Source organism: Zootoca vivipara, chromosome 15 (genome assembly GCF_963506605.1).
Source record: "Zootoca vivipara chromosome 15, rZooViv1.1, whole genome shotgun sequence".
In the NCBI taxonomy this organism is placed as follows: Eukaryota; Metazoa; Chordata; class Lepidosauria; order Squamata; family Lacertidae; genus Zootoca; species Zootoca vivipara.
In genome coordinates, this window is record NC_083290.1 from 2762897 (window position 1) to 2783464 (window position 20568).

At 49.5% G+C, this 20568-nt stretch overlaps 1 protein-coding gene across 4 annotated transcripts in view; it reads right to left on the reverse strand.

The window, feature by feature from the left end:
- NCOR1 (nuclear receptor corepressor 1) overlaps window positions 1-20568 on the reverse strand; it is a 101437-nt gene that overhangs the window by 21759 nt on the left and 59110 nt on the right. For all 4 annotated transcript variants that reach the window (XM_060283060.1, XM_060283061.1, XM_060283059.1 and 1 more), the window contains exons 21-34: window positions 19017-19578; window positions 17334-17463; window positions 15457-15637; window positions 14762-14935; window positions 13109-13269; window positions 11735-11855; window positions 10170-10271; window positions 9153-9253; window positions 8186-8357; window positions 7205-7345; window positions 4749-4832; window positions 3260-3513; window positions 1215-1569; window positions 116-325 (exon numbers count right to left, since the gene is read on the reverse strand). In XM_060283060.1, the coding sequence (XP_060139043.1) occupies window positions 116-325; window positions 1215-1569; window positions 3260-3513; window positions 4749-4832; window positions 7205-7345; window positions 8186-8357; window positions 9153-9253; window positions 10170-10271; window positions 11735-11855; window positions 13109-13269; window positions 14762-14935; window positions 15457-15637; window positions 17334-17463; window positions 19017-19578 (2748 nt within the window). The remainder of the gene's footprint in view (window positions 1-115; window positions 326-1214; window positions 1570-3259; window positions 3514-4748; window positions 4833-7204; window positions 7346-8185; window positions 8358-9152; window positions 9254-10169; window positions 10272-11734; window positions 11856-13108; window positions 13270-14761; window positions 14936-15456; window positions 15638-17333; window positions 17464-19016; window positions 19579-20568) is intronic.

A 20568-nucleotide genomic window follows, 5' to 3' on the forward strand; every position in this document is an offset into this window, starting at 1 on the left:
TAAAGGACAAGAAAGCAAAGCAGACGCAAGAGATGGACGTGGAATAAAAACTAGGTGGATAAAACCAATACAGAAAAATGAAACCAATAAGTAGCTCAAGAAGGATCGGACGTACTGGGATCCAGCGCCCTGTGGAACTGCATGGCTGGATCCAAGTGTGATGGGAGGTGGCTCCTGTAGACCTCCGGAGTAGCCCCTCGGTGGTGGGGGTCGAAGGGGCTGTGAGTTACGACGGGATCCACCCCGGGGACGGGCGATTTTGCCGGGATGCTCTCCCTCTGCGTTGGCGTCAGGGTGGATTTCCTCTCGTGGTTGGAGGACTTCCCTGAAGAGGTGCCGGGTGCAAATGAGAAGCCAAAGTTAGGAACAGTGCTGAGAACGAAATGTTTCAAAACGTAGGCATTTTAGACTTAAGGAACACGTGTGCGAGCGCTTTGCACAGAGTCGGACTGCAGTCGCCCCACCTGACTTAAGTGCTCTCTACACTGGCTGGCAGCTGCAGCTCTTCCCCTAAAAATAAAGTGAGCTCCAAATGAAGGGCTGGCTTAAATAGGAGCACCGGAAGTTGCCTTATATAGAGTCAGATCACTGGGCCATTCAGCTCAGGACTGCCCACACTGACCGGCAGCAGAGGCTCTCCAGGGTTTCAAACAAGGCTCTCGCCCGGCTGAGAAATGAACCCGAGACCTTTGGCATGCAGAGCAGATGTTCTACCATGAGCAGTAGCCACTGGCCACCAAGTTGGATGACTTTAAAAGAGGAGGAGATGAATTCATGGTGGGTAATTGTCAAGGACGGTTGGATGCAGAAAAACGGTGGGAAGGCACATAAACTTGTGGAGGGAGAGTAGTCCATAGAGCAGGAGCCTGGGAATAGCTGCCTAGACCAGGCATAGGCAAACTCGGCCCTCCAGATGTTTTGGGACTACAATTCCCATCATCCCTGACCACTGGTCCTGTTAGCTAGGGATCATGGGAGTTGTAGTCCCAAAATATCTGGAGGGCCGAGTTTGCCTATGCCTGGGCTAGACCCTAGATTGGTGGGCTCAGGTACCCAGACCTGCAGAAGCAGCTGTGTGACCTTTGACTATCGGCCAGTGCGTTCCATTGGCTGGAGAGTGTCCTAATGGTCAGTTGCTCCCCCCATCCCTGGCTACAGTTCAGGCTTCAACTCCCACCTGCCCTTGGGCCGAGGGCTCCCCGAGGGAAACTCACCTTCCGACCCCCTGTTCATCATGGGAGAACTCCTGGACATGCTCTGGTAGCTCACAGGCGTCCTCCTCGCGTTGGCATCCTCGTAGATCCCGGGGCTCACTTGTGACTTGGGGGCCTCGTGGAGGGTCGAGCGGAGGACCGAGGTCCCGGAGCTGACCACCGTGTGGCGCTGGCGGACCTCCCCGGAGGACTTGGCCTCCTCGTACTTCCCTCGCTCGGCCGCCTTCACGGTCTCCGTCACCAGCTCCAGCGGAGGCATCCCGCGAGGGAGTTTGCTCGGGCCGGTGATCAAGGACTTGACGTTGTGCTTGATGGCCGACTGGCCGGAGCCGCTCTCGTATTTGATGGGCGTCCCCTGCAGGAGGGAAGAGGACGGAGGGCCACAGCGTCAGCTAGGCCTCTATGGGTCCACAGCTATGGGAAGTCGCCTCAGAAACCCCACAGACGCACATGTTTTCCCCCCACTCCAATTCTTTTCCACACGGGTCTTTTAGTGTTTCTTTCTTTCTGTTGCCATTACGAAGCGAGATACACAAAACAAGATAAAATACACACACACACCCCAGTTAAAGTAATTATTAAAACTAAGGTAGTCAGTCTGTCAAACAAAAATCTGCCCCAGTTTTAACTGTCATCCCCGCAAGCTTTTCTCCGTTAAAGGCGAAACAGGCCACCTTTTCGGACAGGTTTGTATCCCTTCGTAGGACTGTGGTTTTATTTAGGTAACTCATCTAACCCGTCGTATTTTCCAACTGAAATCCTATGTGGTTTATAAATCCCAACAGAAACAACCAAAATAAGATTATTAACTGCTAGTAGTTTGACAACTAGCTAGCGGAACTGTTACTACACAGCTTTGGGCAAATGGCCTTTGACACCTGGGATGTGTGTTAATACTGAATTTTAAATGGACGCAACCTGTCGGAACTGCTGGTGAAATGCGGGTAATACATTTGATGATGCTGATGCTGATGATTCTGCACCTGCAAGAACACCTTATATTGTGGCAGCACCTACACTTTGGAACTCCCTGCCTCTTGATATCAAGCAGGCACCTTCACTGCCCCCTTTCTGGAGCCAGTCGAATTTTTTGTTTGTGTAGACAAGCCTACCCAGATGCTTGGGTAGGCTTGTCTAAACAAACAAAAAATTGACACCTACTCAGACAGGAAATTTTGATCTGATTTTAGTCTCTTGTTACTTTAATTTTTTGACAGTTTTACATTACCATTGCTAATTTTTCTTATTGCTAATTTTATTGCGTCATCTTTTTTTTGTACACCGCTTTGAGGGTTTGTTTTTTGTTTTTACAATAAGGCGGTGCCTAAACTTTCTGAAATAAATAAATACATAATGGAAGTCTTACCATGAATTTCTATTCCCAGATTATCCTGTAGGAGAGCCATTATACATGCCAGATGTAATGGCTTGTCCTTCAGGAGCCTCTGGGGAACAATGCCACAAATAATAATAATAATAATAATAATAATAATAATAATAATAATAATAATAATAATATATTACTTATACCCCGCCCATCTGGCTGGGCCTCCCTGGACACTCTGGGCGGCTTCCAACAGGATATTAAAAACACGATAAAACATCAGACATTAAAAACTTCCCTAAACAGGGCTGCCTTCAGATATTTTCCAAAAGTCAGATAGTTGTTTATTTCCTTGACATTTGATGGGAGGACGTTCCACAGGGCGGGCGCCACTACCGAGAAGGCCCTCTGCCTCACTTCTCGCAGGAAGGGAACCGCCAGAAGGCCCTTGGCGCTGGACCTCAGGGTCTGGGCTGAATGATGGGAGTAGAGACACTGGGCCGTTTAGGGAAAGTAATCAAATAATTATCTAAACCAGGCACAAGGAAGCTTTGCCACACCGGATCTTGCTGAACTACAACTCTCACTACCCTGTGCCTGCCGGGGCTGATGGAAGTTGTAGTTCTTCAGTGTCTCGGGCCGGCCCCCGGCTTGCCCTTTTCCTTTCTTTTTCAGAGTGGACCCTCCCAGCTGTTCTGACACCTGTCCGGAACCTGCCTACCTGAGATATGGAGCCGTCGATCATCGGCCGGGAGCCCTGGACGATCTCGGGGGTCTTGCGGCTCTCTTGGCTCAGCAGGTCCTGCCTGGGGATCTCGTGGATGGAGCGCCCCATCTCCTTGATGGTGGTGACCCCGTCGTAGGGCTTCCCCTTGGTGATGGCGCCTTCGAAGCTCCGCAGGGCAGGGGACTCCCTCTTGATCTTCGGGTACTTGAGGCCTTCCTCGTAGCCCTCGGCCGCGGCCCTCGGGGTGCCTTTTGTGGGGGGAAGCAGAGAAAGGGACGGAAGCTTCAGAAGAGCTCACACAACCCAACAGCTGGACGTTGGCAAGTTAAAATGCTGTTTTGCTCCCGCAAATGCCCCTTGACTGCTCCGTCCCTCCAGAAAGATCTCTTTCCAGTTGGGAGTGGGAGAGTGTTCTCCCTCCCTCCCTCCCCTTCTACCGCAGCGCCAATCCATTTTTAATGAAAGTATTAAGTGGACAGTGTTAAGCATGGGTTGTTTGTCTTTTAAGTGTTTAATGTCACTTCTTGCAACTGAATCAGCTGCCTGGCCTTGGGCTTGCAAGGTGCTATATCAGGCATCTCCAAACTGTGGCCCTCCAGATGTTTTGGCCTACAACTCCCATGATCCCTAGCTAACAGGACCAGTGGTCAGGGAAGATGGGAATTGTAGTCCAAAACATCTGGAGGGCCGAAGTTTGGGGGTGCCTGTGCTATATGATGCGAGGTTGGCTCAGCTGTTCTGACATCTGCCCTTCTGAGCCTTGGGAGAGACACCTGGCTGCTATGGGGAAATGCGCGGAATTCTGAAGCCTCTTGGCTACTTTGGGGGGGGAGGCTAAATGAAAGGGGCCGAAATGTATTTACCAGTATGCCATGGCCTTTGCGAAAGATACTTCACAGTATTTAGCTTGGATGTTGATTTAGCAGTAAAACTAGCCATTGATTAATACAAGTTTCTGATCCACTTTATTTACTATCTTTATTTACAATCCACTGTTTATTTACCATCTAGGTATACTGTCATATTGCCTTTTTTGTACAAATTTATTTTAATTATATCTCAATCTATCTACGTCACAGGGTGTATGTATATATATAAATATAAATATAAATATAAATATTTTGTCTACTGTCTTTATACCTGACCAGGCTCAATTAGTGCTCTTTCTTTGAATTGCTGGAATACTTCCTTAGTCTTGTCTGTAATACATTTAATAAGCATCATCATATTTATTATCATAGAAAGACTCGCAATTCACAGAATCATAGAACTGGAAGGGACCTCGAGGGTCATCTAGTCTAGGAATCTCTTGGCCAACATGGGGCTCGAACCCACAACCCTGAGATTCAGAGTCTCATGCTCTACCATGTTAATATGTGAGATTTGTTTTTCAATAAATAGCTGGATCAGAACCCGGATTGCTGGAGTTGAGGAGCTTTTAGCCTCCCCCCTCCCCAACCCCAAGGCCCATGTGGGGACCTACCTTGCATTATAGAGCCCGACAGCACAGTCCTCTCTTTCAGCTCCGAGTGGGGGCTGCCCCGAGGAAGAGCACGGCAGATTAACCCTGAAAAAGATGGATGGGGACTTAAGACGGGTGCAAAACCACGCCGTTCCTCTCCCAAATGACACATGCCATTTCACGTTACAAGAGTAGCAGGTTTAGACAATAAAATACATATACATCAAGCATGCACAAGTGTTTATACATCTCCAGCCGAACATCTCTTCCAGTATGATCACATCTCACGCGTGTGTAATTTTGTTTGGTTTCAACCAGATGTGGTTGACGGCCAGTTGGTTGAAATTCCGTGAGTTAAATGCAAGAAGGTGGGGACAGGGCCGGATTGAGGTTTGACGAGGCCCTAAGACACTGAAGGTAATGGGGCCCTTTATATGTCCAGCTGTCATTTGTCATCAACAAATTGCCGCTGTTTCTTGCGTTACATATATGCTATATAAAGGTAAAGGGACCCCTGACCATTAGGTCCAGTCGTGACCGACTCTGGGGTTGCGGCGCTCATCTCACTCTATAGGCCGAGGGAGCCGGCGTATAGCTTCCAGGTCATGTGGCAAGCATGACAAAGCCACTTCTGGCGAACCAGAGCAGCACACGGAAACGCCGTTTACCTTCCCGCTGTAGCGGTTCCTATTTATCTACTTGCACTTTTACGTGCTTTTGAACTGCTAGGTTGGCAGGAGCTGGGACTGAGCAACGGGAGCTCACCCCGTCGCAGGGATTCGAACCGCCGACCTTCTGATCAGCAAGCCCTAGGTTCTGTGGTTTAACCCACAGCGCCACCTGCGTCCCTTCATATATATATATATATATATATATATATATATATATATATATATATAGTAATTTATGGACCTAATAAAAAAATTCCTTCAGTAGCACCTTAAAGACCAACTAAGTTTTTATTTTGGTATGAGCTTTCGTGTGCATGCACACTTCTTCAGATACACATAAAAACTTAGTTGGTCTTTAAGGTGCTACTGAAGGAATTTTTTTATTTTGCTTCAACTCAGACCAACACGGCTACCTACCTGTAACTAGAACTATGGACCTAATAGGTATCTAAAGCCATTTGCACATGTTGCCATGCAACCAGTCCACGCAGAATGTTTTAGGGAGCAGGCTAGCAGGCGGGGCCCATTACTTACACCATAGGAGCCTACACAACACAAAACACTGTTGCTGTATGTAGGTTTTATTTTATTTATTTTTCTCCTATATTTTGGAAATGTAAATCCCTTTTTTTTTCCTTTAAATTTTTTTGGGGCCCCCAAGAGAGTGGGGCCCTAAGCTATAGCTTATTTAGCTTCTACGCAAATCCGGCACTGGGTGGGGAGCTTAAAGGCTCTTTTTGCAGCAGGTTTTAAGCTCTCTGCCTTGTTTTGCGGGGGGGCAAGGCCCTCGTGGCAGACCGATTCTGGGATGCTCTTGTGCAATCTTGTGGGGCTCTAGCCTGCTGGCTCACACAGGGACAGTTTGAATACATGCACTGTTGCGTACATGCATCACTGGCAAAGCATGACCCCCACATAAGATGCAATTTTACTATACCTCGCTTGCAAGCTTTCTAACCATACAACTGGCCGGCGGGGTGAACCCTTATCTCCCCACCCACCCACAGTGTGTTTCTCAACCTAGAGTCCCCAGCTGTTGTTGGACTACAACTCCCATCATCCTTGACCGCTGGCCCTGCTAGCTAGGGGTGATGGGAGTTGTAGTCCAACAAGAGCTGGGGGCCCAAACTTAAGAAACATCACAAACACAGGGGGTCTTTCTTGGTGATGCTCTCAAGACACACCCTATCCATTCCAGGTTGTAATGAAAGATTATGCTAGGGGTCGGCAAACTGAGGCTCCTGAGCTGGATCAGCTCTGCGCCACAAGGCTGGAACCCACCACAAAGCCGAGACTTCCGGCGATGGCGACGGGAGGAAGAGGCCGAGCAGTGGTGGCTCTACCGATCAAACGCTGCACCTGCTTCACCTCAGCACGGCGTGGAGGCGTCTCTGCCAATCAAACGCCGCTGAGGTAAACCAGGCGCGGTGTTTGATTGGTAGAACCACTGCCGCTCGGCCGCTTCCTCCTATCGTCTACCTGGTGCTCCTATGGGCCAGAGAGCGGGGCAGATGAGCTCGCTCGGTCTACCCACAAGAAGAAGAAGCAGCGGTGGTGGTGGTGGTGGTAGCCCCTGGGAAGTTAAGTGCAGCGGCTGGGGCTGGGGAGGAGAACTACTTGGCCCCCTCGCCTCTTCTTCCAGGCCCCCACCCCTGGTGCCGCTTCTCTGTCCCACCCCAAGGTCTGAGGGACAGTGGACCGGCCCATGGCTAAAAAAATTTGCCGACCCTTGGATTATGCGCACTGAGAGGCAGGTTCTAAGTATCTGGCGAGAAACGAAAAAGCGCCGCGTGGCAGGCCTTCCACCTTCTAACGGTGCGGAGACAGGAGATTCCCTCATCGACATCCCTTGCTTGATGTTGCCTTCCATCGCATCGTACGTCCGCTTCAGCCCCATCTCGTGAGCAGTCCGTGGGCTCCGGGTCCCTTCGCGGACATTCTTGATTGCTGTCAAAAATGCAGAAACGTGGGTCAGGACACCGGCAGAAACAACATGGGGAGGGATATTGAAGTGGCTCTTTTGTTGCCATGTAATGCCACTCCCAAGGTGACGCTTAGCTATTAGCATCGCCCATCAAGTCAAGACTGGTCAACTAGTGTTACCCCCCGCCCCATTCAATGCTCAGTAACTGGCACTGTGTTTCTTTCTCTTTTCTATAATTTTTGTTAAATTTTCTGTTTTACATTTTAACATATTCATTTAACAACCTTAAAATATCAATGACTTCCCTTCTTTCTCTTTCCATAGCTCATTTTGCATAACATAAATCCCCGCATATTTTATAATATGCCAAAACTTATTTACACTGTTGAATTTGTCTTAATGCTGCCCACGTTTTCAAATGTACACAATTTCCACCGTACTGTATATTCAATAAACATTTTCCAATCTTCTTTAAACATATGTTCTTCTCGTTCTCTTATTCTCTAAGTTAGGTCTGCAAGCTGCGCATATTCCATCAGTTTAAGTTGCCATTCATCTTTAGTTGGGACTTCGCTCGCTTTCCACTTTTGGGCTAACAAAACATGGGCCTCAGTAGTGGCATACATAAATAACCTTTTTTTCACACCTGGGAATTTCTCCCAGGTAGCACTGTGTTTCTGAAGCTTGGGTCCCCAGCTGGGGTTGGACTACAACTCCCATCACCCATGGTCAGGGATGATGGAAGTTGTAGTCCTGCAGCAGCTGGTGACAGGAGTTTGAGAAACACTGGACTAGCATCACTGCTCCTCAGTCGTGGGACGTCTTGCGCCAGACACCAATGGCGCCCTGAGCTTGAGACTTACCGTCGTAGGTTATTATGTGCCCGCTCTTGCCCTCGTAGATGACGTGGCCCTTGGAGGCGGCGGCTTCTTCCCGGCACTTCTCCGGGCTGCTGTCCTCCGTGGCCAGGCGAGTGATGGTTCCCTTTAGCAGCACGTCGGCTGCAATCCCCGACTGCGACAGAGCTGGCGTCCCCTGCAACGAAAGCAAAGGGAGCTAGGAACTCGGGCACTGGGCCAAGCCAGCCCCTAGAAATGGAAATGGAGGAAGTCGCCTCCTCTAGAACAATTGCTCTCCAAGACAGGCCTTATACTCCTGGCTCTCACAGACTCGATTAGACGGTGGCTGAATGTTTGGGGCTGTTTCACTGAAGTGGAAAACTGAGTGTACAGAGTCATGTCAATTAGAGTGATTGGGCTAGGTGGATGTTGTGCGTTTACTTAGTTCTGTGTAGCGCAGGCTTTCCCAAACCTGGGTCTCCAGCTGTTTTTGGGACTACAGTTCCCATCATCCTTGATCACTGGTCCTGCTAGCTAGGGATGATGGGAGTTGTAGTCCAAAAACGCCTGGAGACCCAAGTTTGTGTAGTGGGAATGTGCATCTGAAGAATTTTGGTGATTGTATTAGCACATGTGAGGGTTGTTTTGTTGTGGTGTTTATTTGTTGAGCTTTTCATCTCTACTGTATTTATGTTGTGTCTGAATGCTTTGTATAGGATTTGCTTTTACAGGCGCCATTTCGAGATATTGATCATTGCTGAATTCTGCTACTTAAAATGTGGAAACAACAGCAGCAGCAAAATATTATGGTTTCTTCTACTATCATAATCAGACAGGGGGCCTCCCCTGGTTCTACGTCAAGACACCAGGGACCAAACTGGGGGTGGGGGGTGGGTGCCTTCTTCCTGAAAATCATGAAAACCCAAGTGATGGTTTTGGAAACTGCCCCCCTCCCTTGGGTCCAGCAACATCACAAGACAGAAGGAGATACCTGAGTGATGGAGCCTCGCAAGGTAGGCATGGATTCAACAGAAACTTTGCTGGCCGGGGTCCCTCGGGTTATGCTTCCTTCTTGGAGGGTCACCGCCGTACCTAGTTGAGGGTACAGATTCAGTGCCACTCATAGAAATGCAGCACACCCAAACATGCACCCAGAACTACTTTTTCCTAGGTATCTCCCTCCCTCCCTCCCTATTACTCCCTTTCACCCAAAATGAAGAGGATCCCCACTCCTGCAACTTGGCCTTCCTTCTTGTTAAGGGCTGGGGTTTCTTACAAGCATGTGATTCGTCAATTGGCAAAGCTGGAAGGAACCCCGAAGGTTGCCTAGTCCAAACCCCAGCTTATGCAGAAATCCCCCTCCTGTGGCAGAGGTACAAATAATAAATTATTATTAATCTCATCCAGCACCAAGGGCCTTCTGGTGGCTCCCTCATTCCGAGAAGTGAGGTTACAGGGAACCAGACAGAGGGCCTTCTCAGTAGTGGCACCCGCCCTGTGGAATGCCCTTCCATCAGATGTCAAGGAAATAAGCAGCTATCCTATTTTTAAAAGACATCTGAAGGCAGCCCTGTTTGGGGAAGTTTTTAATATTTAATGCTGTATTGTTTTGATACTCGATTGGGATCCGCCCAGAGTGGCTGGGGAGACTCAGCCAGATGGGCGGGGCACAAATAATAAACTTATTATTATTATTATCATCATCATAGATTACACCTAAACATTAGGAAGACCTTCCTGACAGTAAGAGCTGCTCGGCAGTGGAATTTGCTACCAAGGAGTGTGGTGGAGTCTCCTTCTCTGGAGGTCTTTAAGCAGAGGCTTGACAGGCATATGTCAAGAATGCTTTGATGGTGTTTCCGGCTTGGCAGGGGCTTGGACTGGATGGCCCTTGTGGTCTCTTCCAACTCTATGATTCTATGATTCTATGATCATCATCTCTGCTAGGTGGCTCATTCAGCGTAAAGCAGTTCCTGCCGGCCGAAGCAGCGGATCTCAGACAACTTACCCCGAACCACTCCCTCATGCTGGGCTCTGACCAAGAGGCCCTCGGGCTGCGAGTTTTGGCACCTGGGAGAGAATTCTTCTTGTTTGATGTACGGCATGGAAGCTTTTAAAGGGAAGAAAGGAGACGGATGTATGAGGTTTCTAGCCAGCATTTGGAACACACGTGCTTTTCAAACTCGCAAAAATGGCAAGCAATATATAACGGGCTGTTTCCAGGCCTTTATAAACAGGTGCAGAGACTCAAGCAGCCGAGCCTTCCAAGCTAGGAACGCTACCCACCCCCTTAAAAAAAAAGAGTCAAAAATGTATAGTATGGCACTCTTTCAACAAAGACCAGCTGAGTGATGCCATCTAAACAAGGGAAGTCGGTTCCTCTCTATGACACACGAGTCACTTGCTCATTAATTGGCACATCACCTTTTGAAGCAAAACAAAATAATAGGAGCCAGTTTAGTGTAGTGTCATACTAGGACCTGAGGAGGAAGGGAGGGCAAAAAGTAAAAGAGGTTACTCTATGTGGTGGCAATGTAAAATTATTTAAAAGGCCTGGGAAAAGACAGATAAAGATTTGAAGAGAATGTTGAAAATGATTGTTGTTTAAAAAACTGAAGTTATGATATTGAGATGTGCAGGACTTGATGGACTTATAGAGCGAAAGACTCTGTTCCTGTATTTGAGAGTGGATGCCAGGCCAAGACCAGCCCGTCCCTACAGAAGGAAGAAGCCTTGGCCAAAGAAGATAAAGAAGACTGGCAAAATAAATTATCGAGCTATGCAGGACAAATTAGATAATTTGAAACCCAAGAAAGAAAGAAAGAGGACTTTGAATTTTGGGGGTTTTTTTTTCCTTTAAAAAGGGCAAATGTTTAATGCATATTCCTTAAGCTTTGTGTCTAGATTTCTACATTAGTATAACTTTTAAAAGTCACTTGTAGTAAGATGAAGAAGGTTTTAAAATTGGACTGCTAAGAATATAAGGTTTTATGGATGTGCATGAACAAGCATAAAACAATGGAACCAAGAGGGGGAGTGGAGGGAAGTCAAGCAAAAAATTATGGTTTAAAAATGTGTTTATGATGTTTTCCTTTCCCCCCCTTTGTTATTATAAAATCAATAAATTGCTTGTAGATATATATACAGTAAAAAAAGACTAGGACCTGGGAGACGAGGGTTCAAATTCCCACTTGGCTATGAAGCTCCCTGGGTGCGAACGTGGGGGCCAGTCCCTGCCTCTGAGTCTACCTCACAAGGTTGTTGTGGGGATTAAATGAGGAAGGCGGTGCATGTGGGGAAGCAGAAAATAGCATGGAACAGATTGCTGGACTGTAGGCGTCCTGGCCCTGATCCTGCAGGGCTGCTCCCCTGTTCACATGTTCTAAAGACAGGTTTTGCTTTTGACTCCCGGCTGGCCACATGGGGACCATTCTTTGAACATACAGACGACAGCCAGGTAATTATGCATTAGAACCATTCACAAGAAAACACTGGGTTCCCTTCCCCCCCCCCACTTCACACCAGAGACTGGAGCAGAAACTAGATTCCACCCCACCCCTCAGCACCACTTACCTGGTTTGGCAGATTCCTGTTGCCTCGGCAGCCCTAGAGAGATTGATCCCACAGAGGGCTTAGCTGGTTCTTGACTGTAAGATGTCTGGCTGTGGGACGTTAAGTAAGTGCCCGGCGTTCCCTGGAAGTCGGATGGGGAGAAAAGCAAAAAATGTGGTGTTAATTCAGTTTGAAGCCAGGACAGAGCGGATCACGCTGCTGGCTGGTATGCAGAAACAAGAGCGGAACTGAACATTCTCGGTGGCTCCTCCAAGAATCTAGAAGCCCCTCAGCAGACAAGCCAGGCTGGCTCCATCACTGCTTTATAACAGAAGCCTTTGGGGGGCTGGTTGTCAGGGCCGGCGCCTCCATTTAGGCAAACTAGGCCTTGGCCCAGGGCGTTGAAATGGAGGGGGCGCTGTCGAACCTGCCCGCCGGCCACCAGTGCTGCCGCCAGCGCCGGGAGCAACGAGGGAGCGGTGGTGGTGGCAGCGCCCGTAGCTGAAGCCTTCAGCTATGGGCGCTGTTGCTGCCGACGCCGACGCTCGCTTGCTGCCGCGGCCGCTGAAGAGCTCACAGCGCCCCCTCCATAGGCGGGAGGCGCACAAGCCGAAATGAGAGCTCAGCGCCCTCCCGCCTATGCCGGGGGGAGGCGCCAGAAGGTGATTTAACCTAGGGCGCAAAAAGCCCTAGCACCGTGCCTGCTGGTTGTTTTTAATGGAAAGGGTTTTTAATAGTGCTGTGCTGTTTTAACTATCTCGTTTTAACAGACGTGTTTTTATATTGCTTTAATTTTGTTAGAGCCCTGTTGCATTTTAACTGTGATCCTTTTTATGTTTTTAGCCTTTTGCATCCCTCCCCCCCCCCTGTCTTGTTTTGATTTGTGCAAGCCGCCTCGAGCCCTGGGAAAAAAGCAAAATATAAACAGATACAGCAGCAGCACTGACCAGCCGCGTCCTGCCCTGCCAAGGAATAGCTGCATGTATGCGTGTGCAAAATCATTCACGCATACACACCAGGCTTCTGCGTCCTGGTACCTTCTGAATGTTTTTGCACAACACAGCAGAAAAGGACTGTTCTCCAAATATCTCTTGCAGAGGCAGAGAGAGAAGGGCCTCAAGATGCTGATTGCGGAGTCTGAGGACTGGACGACTGGAATCAGGTACAGGAGCAACTTCGCACAGCAACATTTTGCTGCAGAGGCCCCACTTGCAATCGCTCGGCAGCCATCAGACGAAACGGTAAGCGAGGGCCGCAACGGACCTCCCTTGTTGCTTCTTGCGTATCACCATTTAAGCCCCCTGTTCTACAGGGTAAGGCTAGCCGTCTCCCCAGTATGGTATGTTACTAAAATGAGCCCCCTTAATACAAAGTCGTGGTCGTCCCCGGCCTTACTTGCGAGATGGACCCTCCCATGATGAAGGAAGGCTTCTCCGATGGCACCACTGTTTTGGAGGACGGGATCAGGGGGGGCGGCGGCCTGGTTGGCCGTGTGGTTGGGGGCCGGACCCCTTCAGGTAGGTTGCTAATGACTTGATGAGGAGCAGGTTGGAGAACTTGGAAAGAGGGGAGGGAGAGAGAAGGGAAAGGCCTCCGTAAATAACAGGCTGAGTAATCTGGGCAGTGTGTTCTGCACCATTTTAAAAGAAAACGAACAATTATCAGAACTGAATGATGAGCCGTGCTCTGTACGCTTTCCAAGTTTCTAGCTATAATCAAAAAGCTTTGACTTAACAAGTTTTCACATCTGTAGAAATATGTTTTAAATTTGCTGTTTTTAAGCTTCGAGAGTGCCTGTGATTCATCTGAAAACCCGAATCGCAGGAAGTGAAATTGTGCATTCAAAAACTACATTCAAAGCCCAACGCTATGCTCATTTAGTGAAAGGAAATTCTCGCTAAACTGAATGGGGCTTAACCCATATCAGGACTGGCAGGATCACGGGACACTACCTTATACAGTGCCGAGCCCTCAGCTCAGGATTGCTTACTACACCGACTGGCAGCAGCTCCCTAGGGTTTCAGTTGAGGTCCCCCCCCCCAGTTCGACCTGGAGACGCCAGGATTTGAACCCGGGACCTTCTGCATTCAAAGCGTTCGGCTGTGGTCCTTCCTCCTTCCCTGTCACCAGTTGGTATCTATTGCAATTTTACCCATGTTTTAAATTATGTTTCACAGATATTTATCAACTGGTTTTATGGCATTTTATTTTGCAGGCTGCCTTGAGATGGGTCACAAAAGCATGGATCCTAAATATTCAAGTGAATGCAACAAAGAACAAGAAATCAATATTTCAGTGTGGAAGCACTTGCACTCAGAATTCTCCGCCTATTGACATCAGGCTGGCAGACACTCTCTCTGACGCCTACTAAAAACATTTTTGTTTCCGCAATCCTGCCCAGATACATAGAATTCATATACAGTGGTGCCTCGCTAGACGAAATTAATTCGTTCCACGGGTCTTTTCTTATAACGGAAAAATTCTAGCGAATCCCATAGGAATGCATTGATTTTTTTTTGATTTTTTTTTGCCCATAGGAACGCATTAATTGAATTTCAATGCATTCCTATAGGAAACCGCGATTCGCTAGACGAAAACGAATTCATCTAGCGAGGCAACCTCCGCTAGAAAAAACCTTTCGTTAAGCAAAAATTTCGTTAAGCAGGGCATTCGTTAAGCGAGGCACCACTGTACCGCCCTATACCCGGAGGTCTTAGGGCGGTTCACAGAATAAAATCGAAACATAAAACCACAAAATACATAATCAAAATAAAAACAACAACTCAATAACCCCCGCCCAATAATTCTCCAAATGGTTAGCTCAGAGCATGGTGAACTAGATGACCCTCAGGGTCCCTTCCCAACTCTAGGATTCTATCATTTACCGGTAATTTCACTGTTTTATTCATTCTTTGGGGTATGATGATGATAATAATAAATTTTAAATTAATTAAACCAGGCTCCAAGAACCCAATCATCAACAAACCTACCTACCCTGATCTTCCCAGCAAGCAAATGGGGGAGCACAGTCGGCTGCGCCAAAAATACCTGGGGGGACGCTGTAGCGAGCGGCGTTCATGTCAGGCTGCGGGGAGACCTTGCTGACCTCCCTCGGAGACAGGCGGTAAGGCGAGGCTGACCTCACCACCGCGCTCTGCATCTGGGCCTCCTGCTCCATGGCTCGCTTGACGTCGGCGTAAGGCATGTAGGCAACGGACTTCCCTGTGGAAAGGAAAGCAGCAGAAGTCAGGCTGGGGATTGCAGAGACTGCAGGCAAACTACAGCCCCCCCTTTTTATTCCAAGCATCAGGGGGTGTCACCCAACGGAGCCACGAAAGGTCTGGAGGGTGGCAACACGAGAACGGGGCCTTTTCTGCAGTGGCTCCCCGTTTGTAGAACGCTCTCCTTAGGCTTCCGAAAAACATTCGAAAGCCGGAACACTCACCTCAGAGTTTGTGGCATTTGGGAGCCAAAATGTCCGAGTACCAAGAGGTTCAAGAGCCAAGGTACGAGCATACTAATTTTTTTACGGGGCAAGACTGCAGCTCAGGGGTAGAACATCTGCTTTGCACACAGAAAGTCCCAGCTTTGATCCCTGACATCTCCAGGGAGGGCTAGGAATGTCCCACCTGCTCCGAAACCCTGGATAGCCTCTGCCAGTCAGAGTAGGCAACACTGAGCTAGGCAGCCCATTGGTCTGACTCCGTACCAGGCAGCTTCCTAATAAAATCAGAATCACCTACCGTCCCACTCGACGTTTGGGCTCTTGGATGGGCCGCAGGGGCTGCCTGGCCTCCGGCAATCCACCTCCATGGTCTCCTGCCGCTGCCGCTCTTCCAGCATGGTGGATTTGTGCATGGCCTTGATGTGCTGCTGGAAGAGGGTGTAGCCACTCATGGGGAGCCCCTGCAGAGTAGAAGAGACCTGCAGAGAAGGAGGAGGGGGAAGGAAACGGACTCGGCTCATTTCATAAAATTTGCACGACACTCGGATTGTAAAAAAGGAAAGCAAAAAAGGGCTCGGAGCGGATTCGGGAGGACATCTGTGCGGAGCCAATCGGAAGCCACTTATTCATCGTAAGGAGAGCTTCCAACAGCTTAATAATAATTTTATTATATTATTATTCATATGCCGCCCACCTGACTGGGTTGCCCCAGCCACTCTGGGCAGCTCCCAACAAAACATAAAGCACAACCATTAAGAACTTTCCAGTGCAAGGCTGCATTCAGATGTCTTCTAAAAGTAAAATATTTATCTCTTTGATAACTGACGGGAGGGCGTTCCACAGGGCGGGCGCCACCACTGAGAAAGCCCTCTGCCTAGTTCCCTGTAACCTCACTTCTCGCAGGGAGGGAACCGCCAGAAGGCCCTCAACGCTGGGCCTCAGTGCCCGGGCTGAACGATGGGGGTAGAGATGCTCCTTTAGATATACTGGGCCAAAGCCGTTTGGGGCTTTAAAGATCAGCACCAACACTTTGAATTGTGCCCGGAAACATACTGGGAGCCAGTGTAGATCCTTTAGGACCGGTGTTATATGGTCCCGGTGGCCACTCGCTGGGACCAGTTTTGCTGCTGCATTCTGGATTAGTTCCAGTTTCCAAGTCATCTTCAAAGGTAGCCAAACATAGAGCACATTGCAGTAGTCCAAGGAGGAGATAACAAGAGCATGCACCATTCTGGTGAGACAGTCCACAGGCAGGTAGGATCTCAGCCGGCATACCAGATGGAGCTGATAGACAGCTGCCCTGGACACAGAATTAACCTGCGCTTCAATGGACAGCTGTGTGTCCAAAATGACTCCCAGGCTGCGCTCCTGGTCCTTCAGGGGCACAGTTACCCCATTCAGGACCAGGGAGTCCCCCACACCTGCCCATTCCCTGCCCACCAGAAACAGTACTTCTGTCTTGTCAGGATTCAGCTTGGAGGACATCTGCATGGAGCCAATCGGAAGCCATGTATTCATCAAAAGGAGAGCTTAGCTTCCAGACACAGATCCTTACAAAATTTCTGCCTGGATTTTCGAGGCCCAAATTGCCTGGCGATGCAAAAAGGTAAAGGACCCCCGGGCGATTAAGTCCAGTCAGAGGTGACTATGGGGTTGTGGCGCTCATCTCGCTTTCAGGCCGAGGGAGCTGGCGTTTGTCCACAGACAGCTTTCCGGGTCATGTGTCCAGCAGGACTAAACTGCTTCTGGCACAACGGGACACCGTGATGAGTGTCAGAGCGCACGGAAACGCCGTTTACCTTCCAGCCGCAGAGGTACCTATTTATCTACTCACACTGGCGTGCTTTCATACTGCTAGGTTGGCAGGAGCTGGGACAAAGCAATGGGAGGTCACCCTGTTGCGGGGATTCGAACCACCGACCTTCTGATCGACAAGCCCAAGAGGCTCAGTGGTTTAGACCACAGCGCCACCTCTGTCTGACACTGCATTTAACGTGGGTCTGGTTTGATCAAAAGCCTTCCTGTTCCCTCGGGTCCTGGCGCTGCTGCATTCCCAAGCTCCCTTCGACCCTAACCACTACCCATGTTGCCAGGAATGATGGGTACCCTTCTGCCGAGCTAGGGGCGGCCTTCCTGGTCAAGGGGATCCCTAGCGCCGTGCGGAACGGAACGTACCATGGGTGGTATCACAGCCGCCCGGTGCTGAAGCTGCTGCAAGTCCATCGGCACTTGTTTTATCGCGGACGACACAAGGAGGGGCCCGGTGGGATTCAACAGGGAAGGCTTCGAGTCCATCGTAAACATTCTGGATGGGGAAGGAAATGACATCAGAACACACAGCGGGGGAGGGGGAAACGGAACTATTGCATGTGCAGAAAAAATAACACAAAAATTTGAGAACAGCGAAGGGAGGTAAGAAAGCGGATTAAGTTTACCCTGGAATAACTGCAGTATTTAATGTTAACACTTGGGGCTGTTGCTGCCCCTACTTACATTGCTCATCAACCCCGCCAGCTGGCAGGCACATGAACTGCAGCATGACGGGGGTTTTTTCCTTACACAAATATTATATAGGAAGATAAAGGATAATGGTAGAGCATCACCAACTCAATACACTCTTATTTGGAAATTGGAACGGCTTGATCTGTTTAGGGCAGGACTCGTTTAAACCAAAAAGAGTGAAAGAGGCAAATGCAGATAATTACATAAGGCAGAGTCTTCAACTGACTGACGTACCTAATTGTTTCTGAAATGCTCAATTTGTTGTGTTGCAATTATTGGATTTGCTAGAAATTATGAAACCAATGAGTTTTTTTAAAAAAAGAAGAGAAGTCACTGAGGAAAGAAAAAGAAGGGGGAAAGAAATGATCCATTGGGGAGACGAAAACTATGTATGCCACCTTGAGCTCCTTGGAGGAACGGTAGGATAAAAACAGGGTACCATTAATTAAGCAATATTATTACTAAAAATAGGACTGCCATACATCCAGATTTTCCTGGAACTGACGTCTGGGAGAAATTTCTGAAAGGTGGCACTTTGTCCTAGAGTGTTATTTTGGTGTTTTTTGTTTTAAAAAAAAGATTAACAACTTTTGGGGTGGCAACCCTAACTAACAAGAAAAAGGGAAATGTCTTCCGGGTAGCTGATTGCAGCAGGCTGGTCTGGGACCTTTATGGACCAACAGCAGAATTTCTCCCCCCCCCCCCCACTGGCTAGAAGGGAAGGTTCTCTGCAATACTCTTGGCACGAAAAAAAAATGGAAACAGAGCAACTCAATAGCTTTGACATTTAACACCCTCTCCAGGGCAAGCCCAACTAAGACCGTTCCATGGATGGCTTCCAAGCCAACCCTGAGCGGGAGAGAGGAAACTTTCCATTACACCGAGAGGGGCTGGGCGTATCGCAGACGGCACCGAAACCCTGGAGAGGAAGGCGGAAGGAAACAACTGGAGATGGTTCCCCGGACAGCACACAAACTCCCCACGCTGTGCAAGAGCATATCTCCGAAAGCACAATGGGGAGTCCATTTGGTTGTGCGCTGCCAGGCGTGCCTCTACCTGCCCCACACCTGACGTCACATACAATGTCAGGTGTGGGGCAGGGGTTTCCGAGCAAGGCCAAATCTGAACCTCTGGCAGGTGAGGCTTGGCACACAGGATGGAGGAGCCCAACCCCTGCTCTAAATTGGGAACATACTACTGCATTGCTCGCCTATCCAACTTAGGTGGGCAAGATGGCAAAGCGGGTGGCACACAGCGGGCCAGAATGGCTCCTGCCCACTCCTCATCTGGCCAGTCAGTAGCGCCAATTATTTGTGAAAACTCTCCAGCCCTCGACCGGGCGGCAGATCTTTTTACCTCTGCCTGTCGGGTTCTCCGTCCACATCCTCGTCGGCGCTGCAAGTGGCGCTCGAGTCGTTGTCCGAGGTGGGCTCCATCCTCTGGACGCTAGCCTCCTGGGCCAAGCCAAAGTCCATCCCTTCCGGCTCCGGCTTCTCCTTGGCCATCATCTCCTCTTCCCGCTCTTTGGCATCGCTCTCCGTCTTCACCTGGACGTCTTCCGGAAGCCTCGCTTCGGGCTCCACGGGCTCCACTTTGGGGTGCGCAGGGAGGGCGGGCTTGGTGTCGGCAAGCTGGCTCCCGCTCTCGGCCTCCATGGATTCCTCCGCCTCGGCCCCCGCCTCTTCCTTCACCTGCAGCTCAGGGCTCTCGCTCTCGGCTACTGGCTTGGCGCTCTGGGCTGCTGAGGGAGGGGAGGCCCCGGGCGCTGTTTTCACCGGGGGCTCCTGCTCTGCAGCCTCGGCGTTGGTCATCCTGGAAGCGGAAGAGACGTTCTCGGGAGGGGCCTCCTCCATGGGCTTGGCAGCCTCCGCCGGCGAAGGAGACGGCGCGCTCTCGGTGTCGGAGCTATTTTCAGCACCTGAAAATGCGTTAAGTCGGGTGTAAGCATCCGAACGGTAATTAAGGAGCTTTAACGGGATGCCAGACGATTACCGGGCAACGCACTCTCAAGAGAGGAGAGCACTGGCGAGGCTCTGGTCAATGGGGTGTGGTCAGTGCTTTCCGCCTATAAAAATAGCAAGTGCCACACTTTTTAACAACGGAAAGTGGTGCCGGTTCTGTGTGCCCCTGAGTACCCCCTTGGGGGGAAAAGCACTGGAGGGGGGTAGACATAGTCGACTTTGTGCTCTTGCAACTGCACCAAGCCAGACCACGACAGCTACCCTACCCAAGGTGATGAAAGCTCAGTCCTACCTCTGCCTGACCCCCTAATACCCCAGCTCGATCACAGAGATCACCCGTAGGCGTGTCGCTGGTCATCCCCCCCCCCAGGTGGTGAGGCTCATTTGAGAACAATAAACTGAGCCTTGGGTGTCACGGGCCCCGTCCTGTGGAACACTCTGCTACTAGAGATTCGGCAGGCACCCTCTGTGCCAACTTTTAAATGCCTGCTTAAAACATTTTTGTATTCCGCCAAATGCCCAGGTTAAGAATACACCCACCCAAAGTGGTTAATTGAGGCCTGTTTTTAAGCTCCTTATGGCTTTATTATAAGGTTCCACTTTTTTTTTTTGTAAACCGCTTTCATTTTTTTAAAAGGTACAGCGATATACAAATCTTTTCATAGATAAATAAGTAATAATAACAACCCTGGTTTGTGGAGTATCCTGCTCTGCTCTTGGCTACTGCAGCCTTCTCTACTTTTTGCACTCAGGAGGTGAGGAACCTGGACTTCTTCTGATAGTGCTGGGCTACAGCTCCCTTCATGACTCACCTTTGGCCACTCTGGCTGGGGCCGGTGGGAGTTGGGAGTACAACAGCAGCAGGAGTGGGGGTTGATGGGAGTCCAGAAGCATAGAGCCCTGGGATAGGAGCCTATGGGCACTCCCAAGGCTCACGGACTACAACT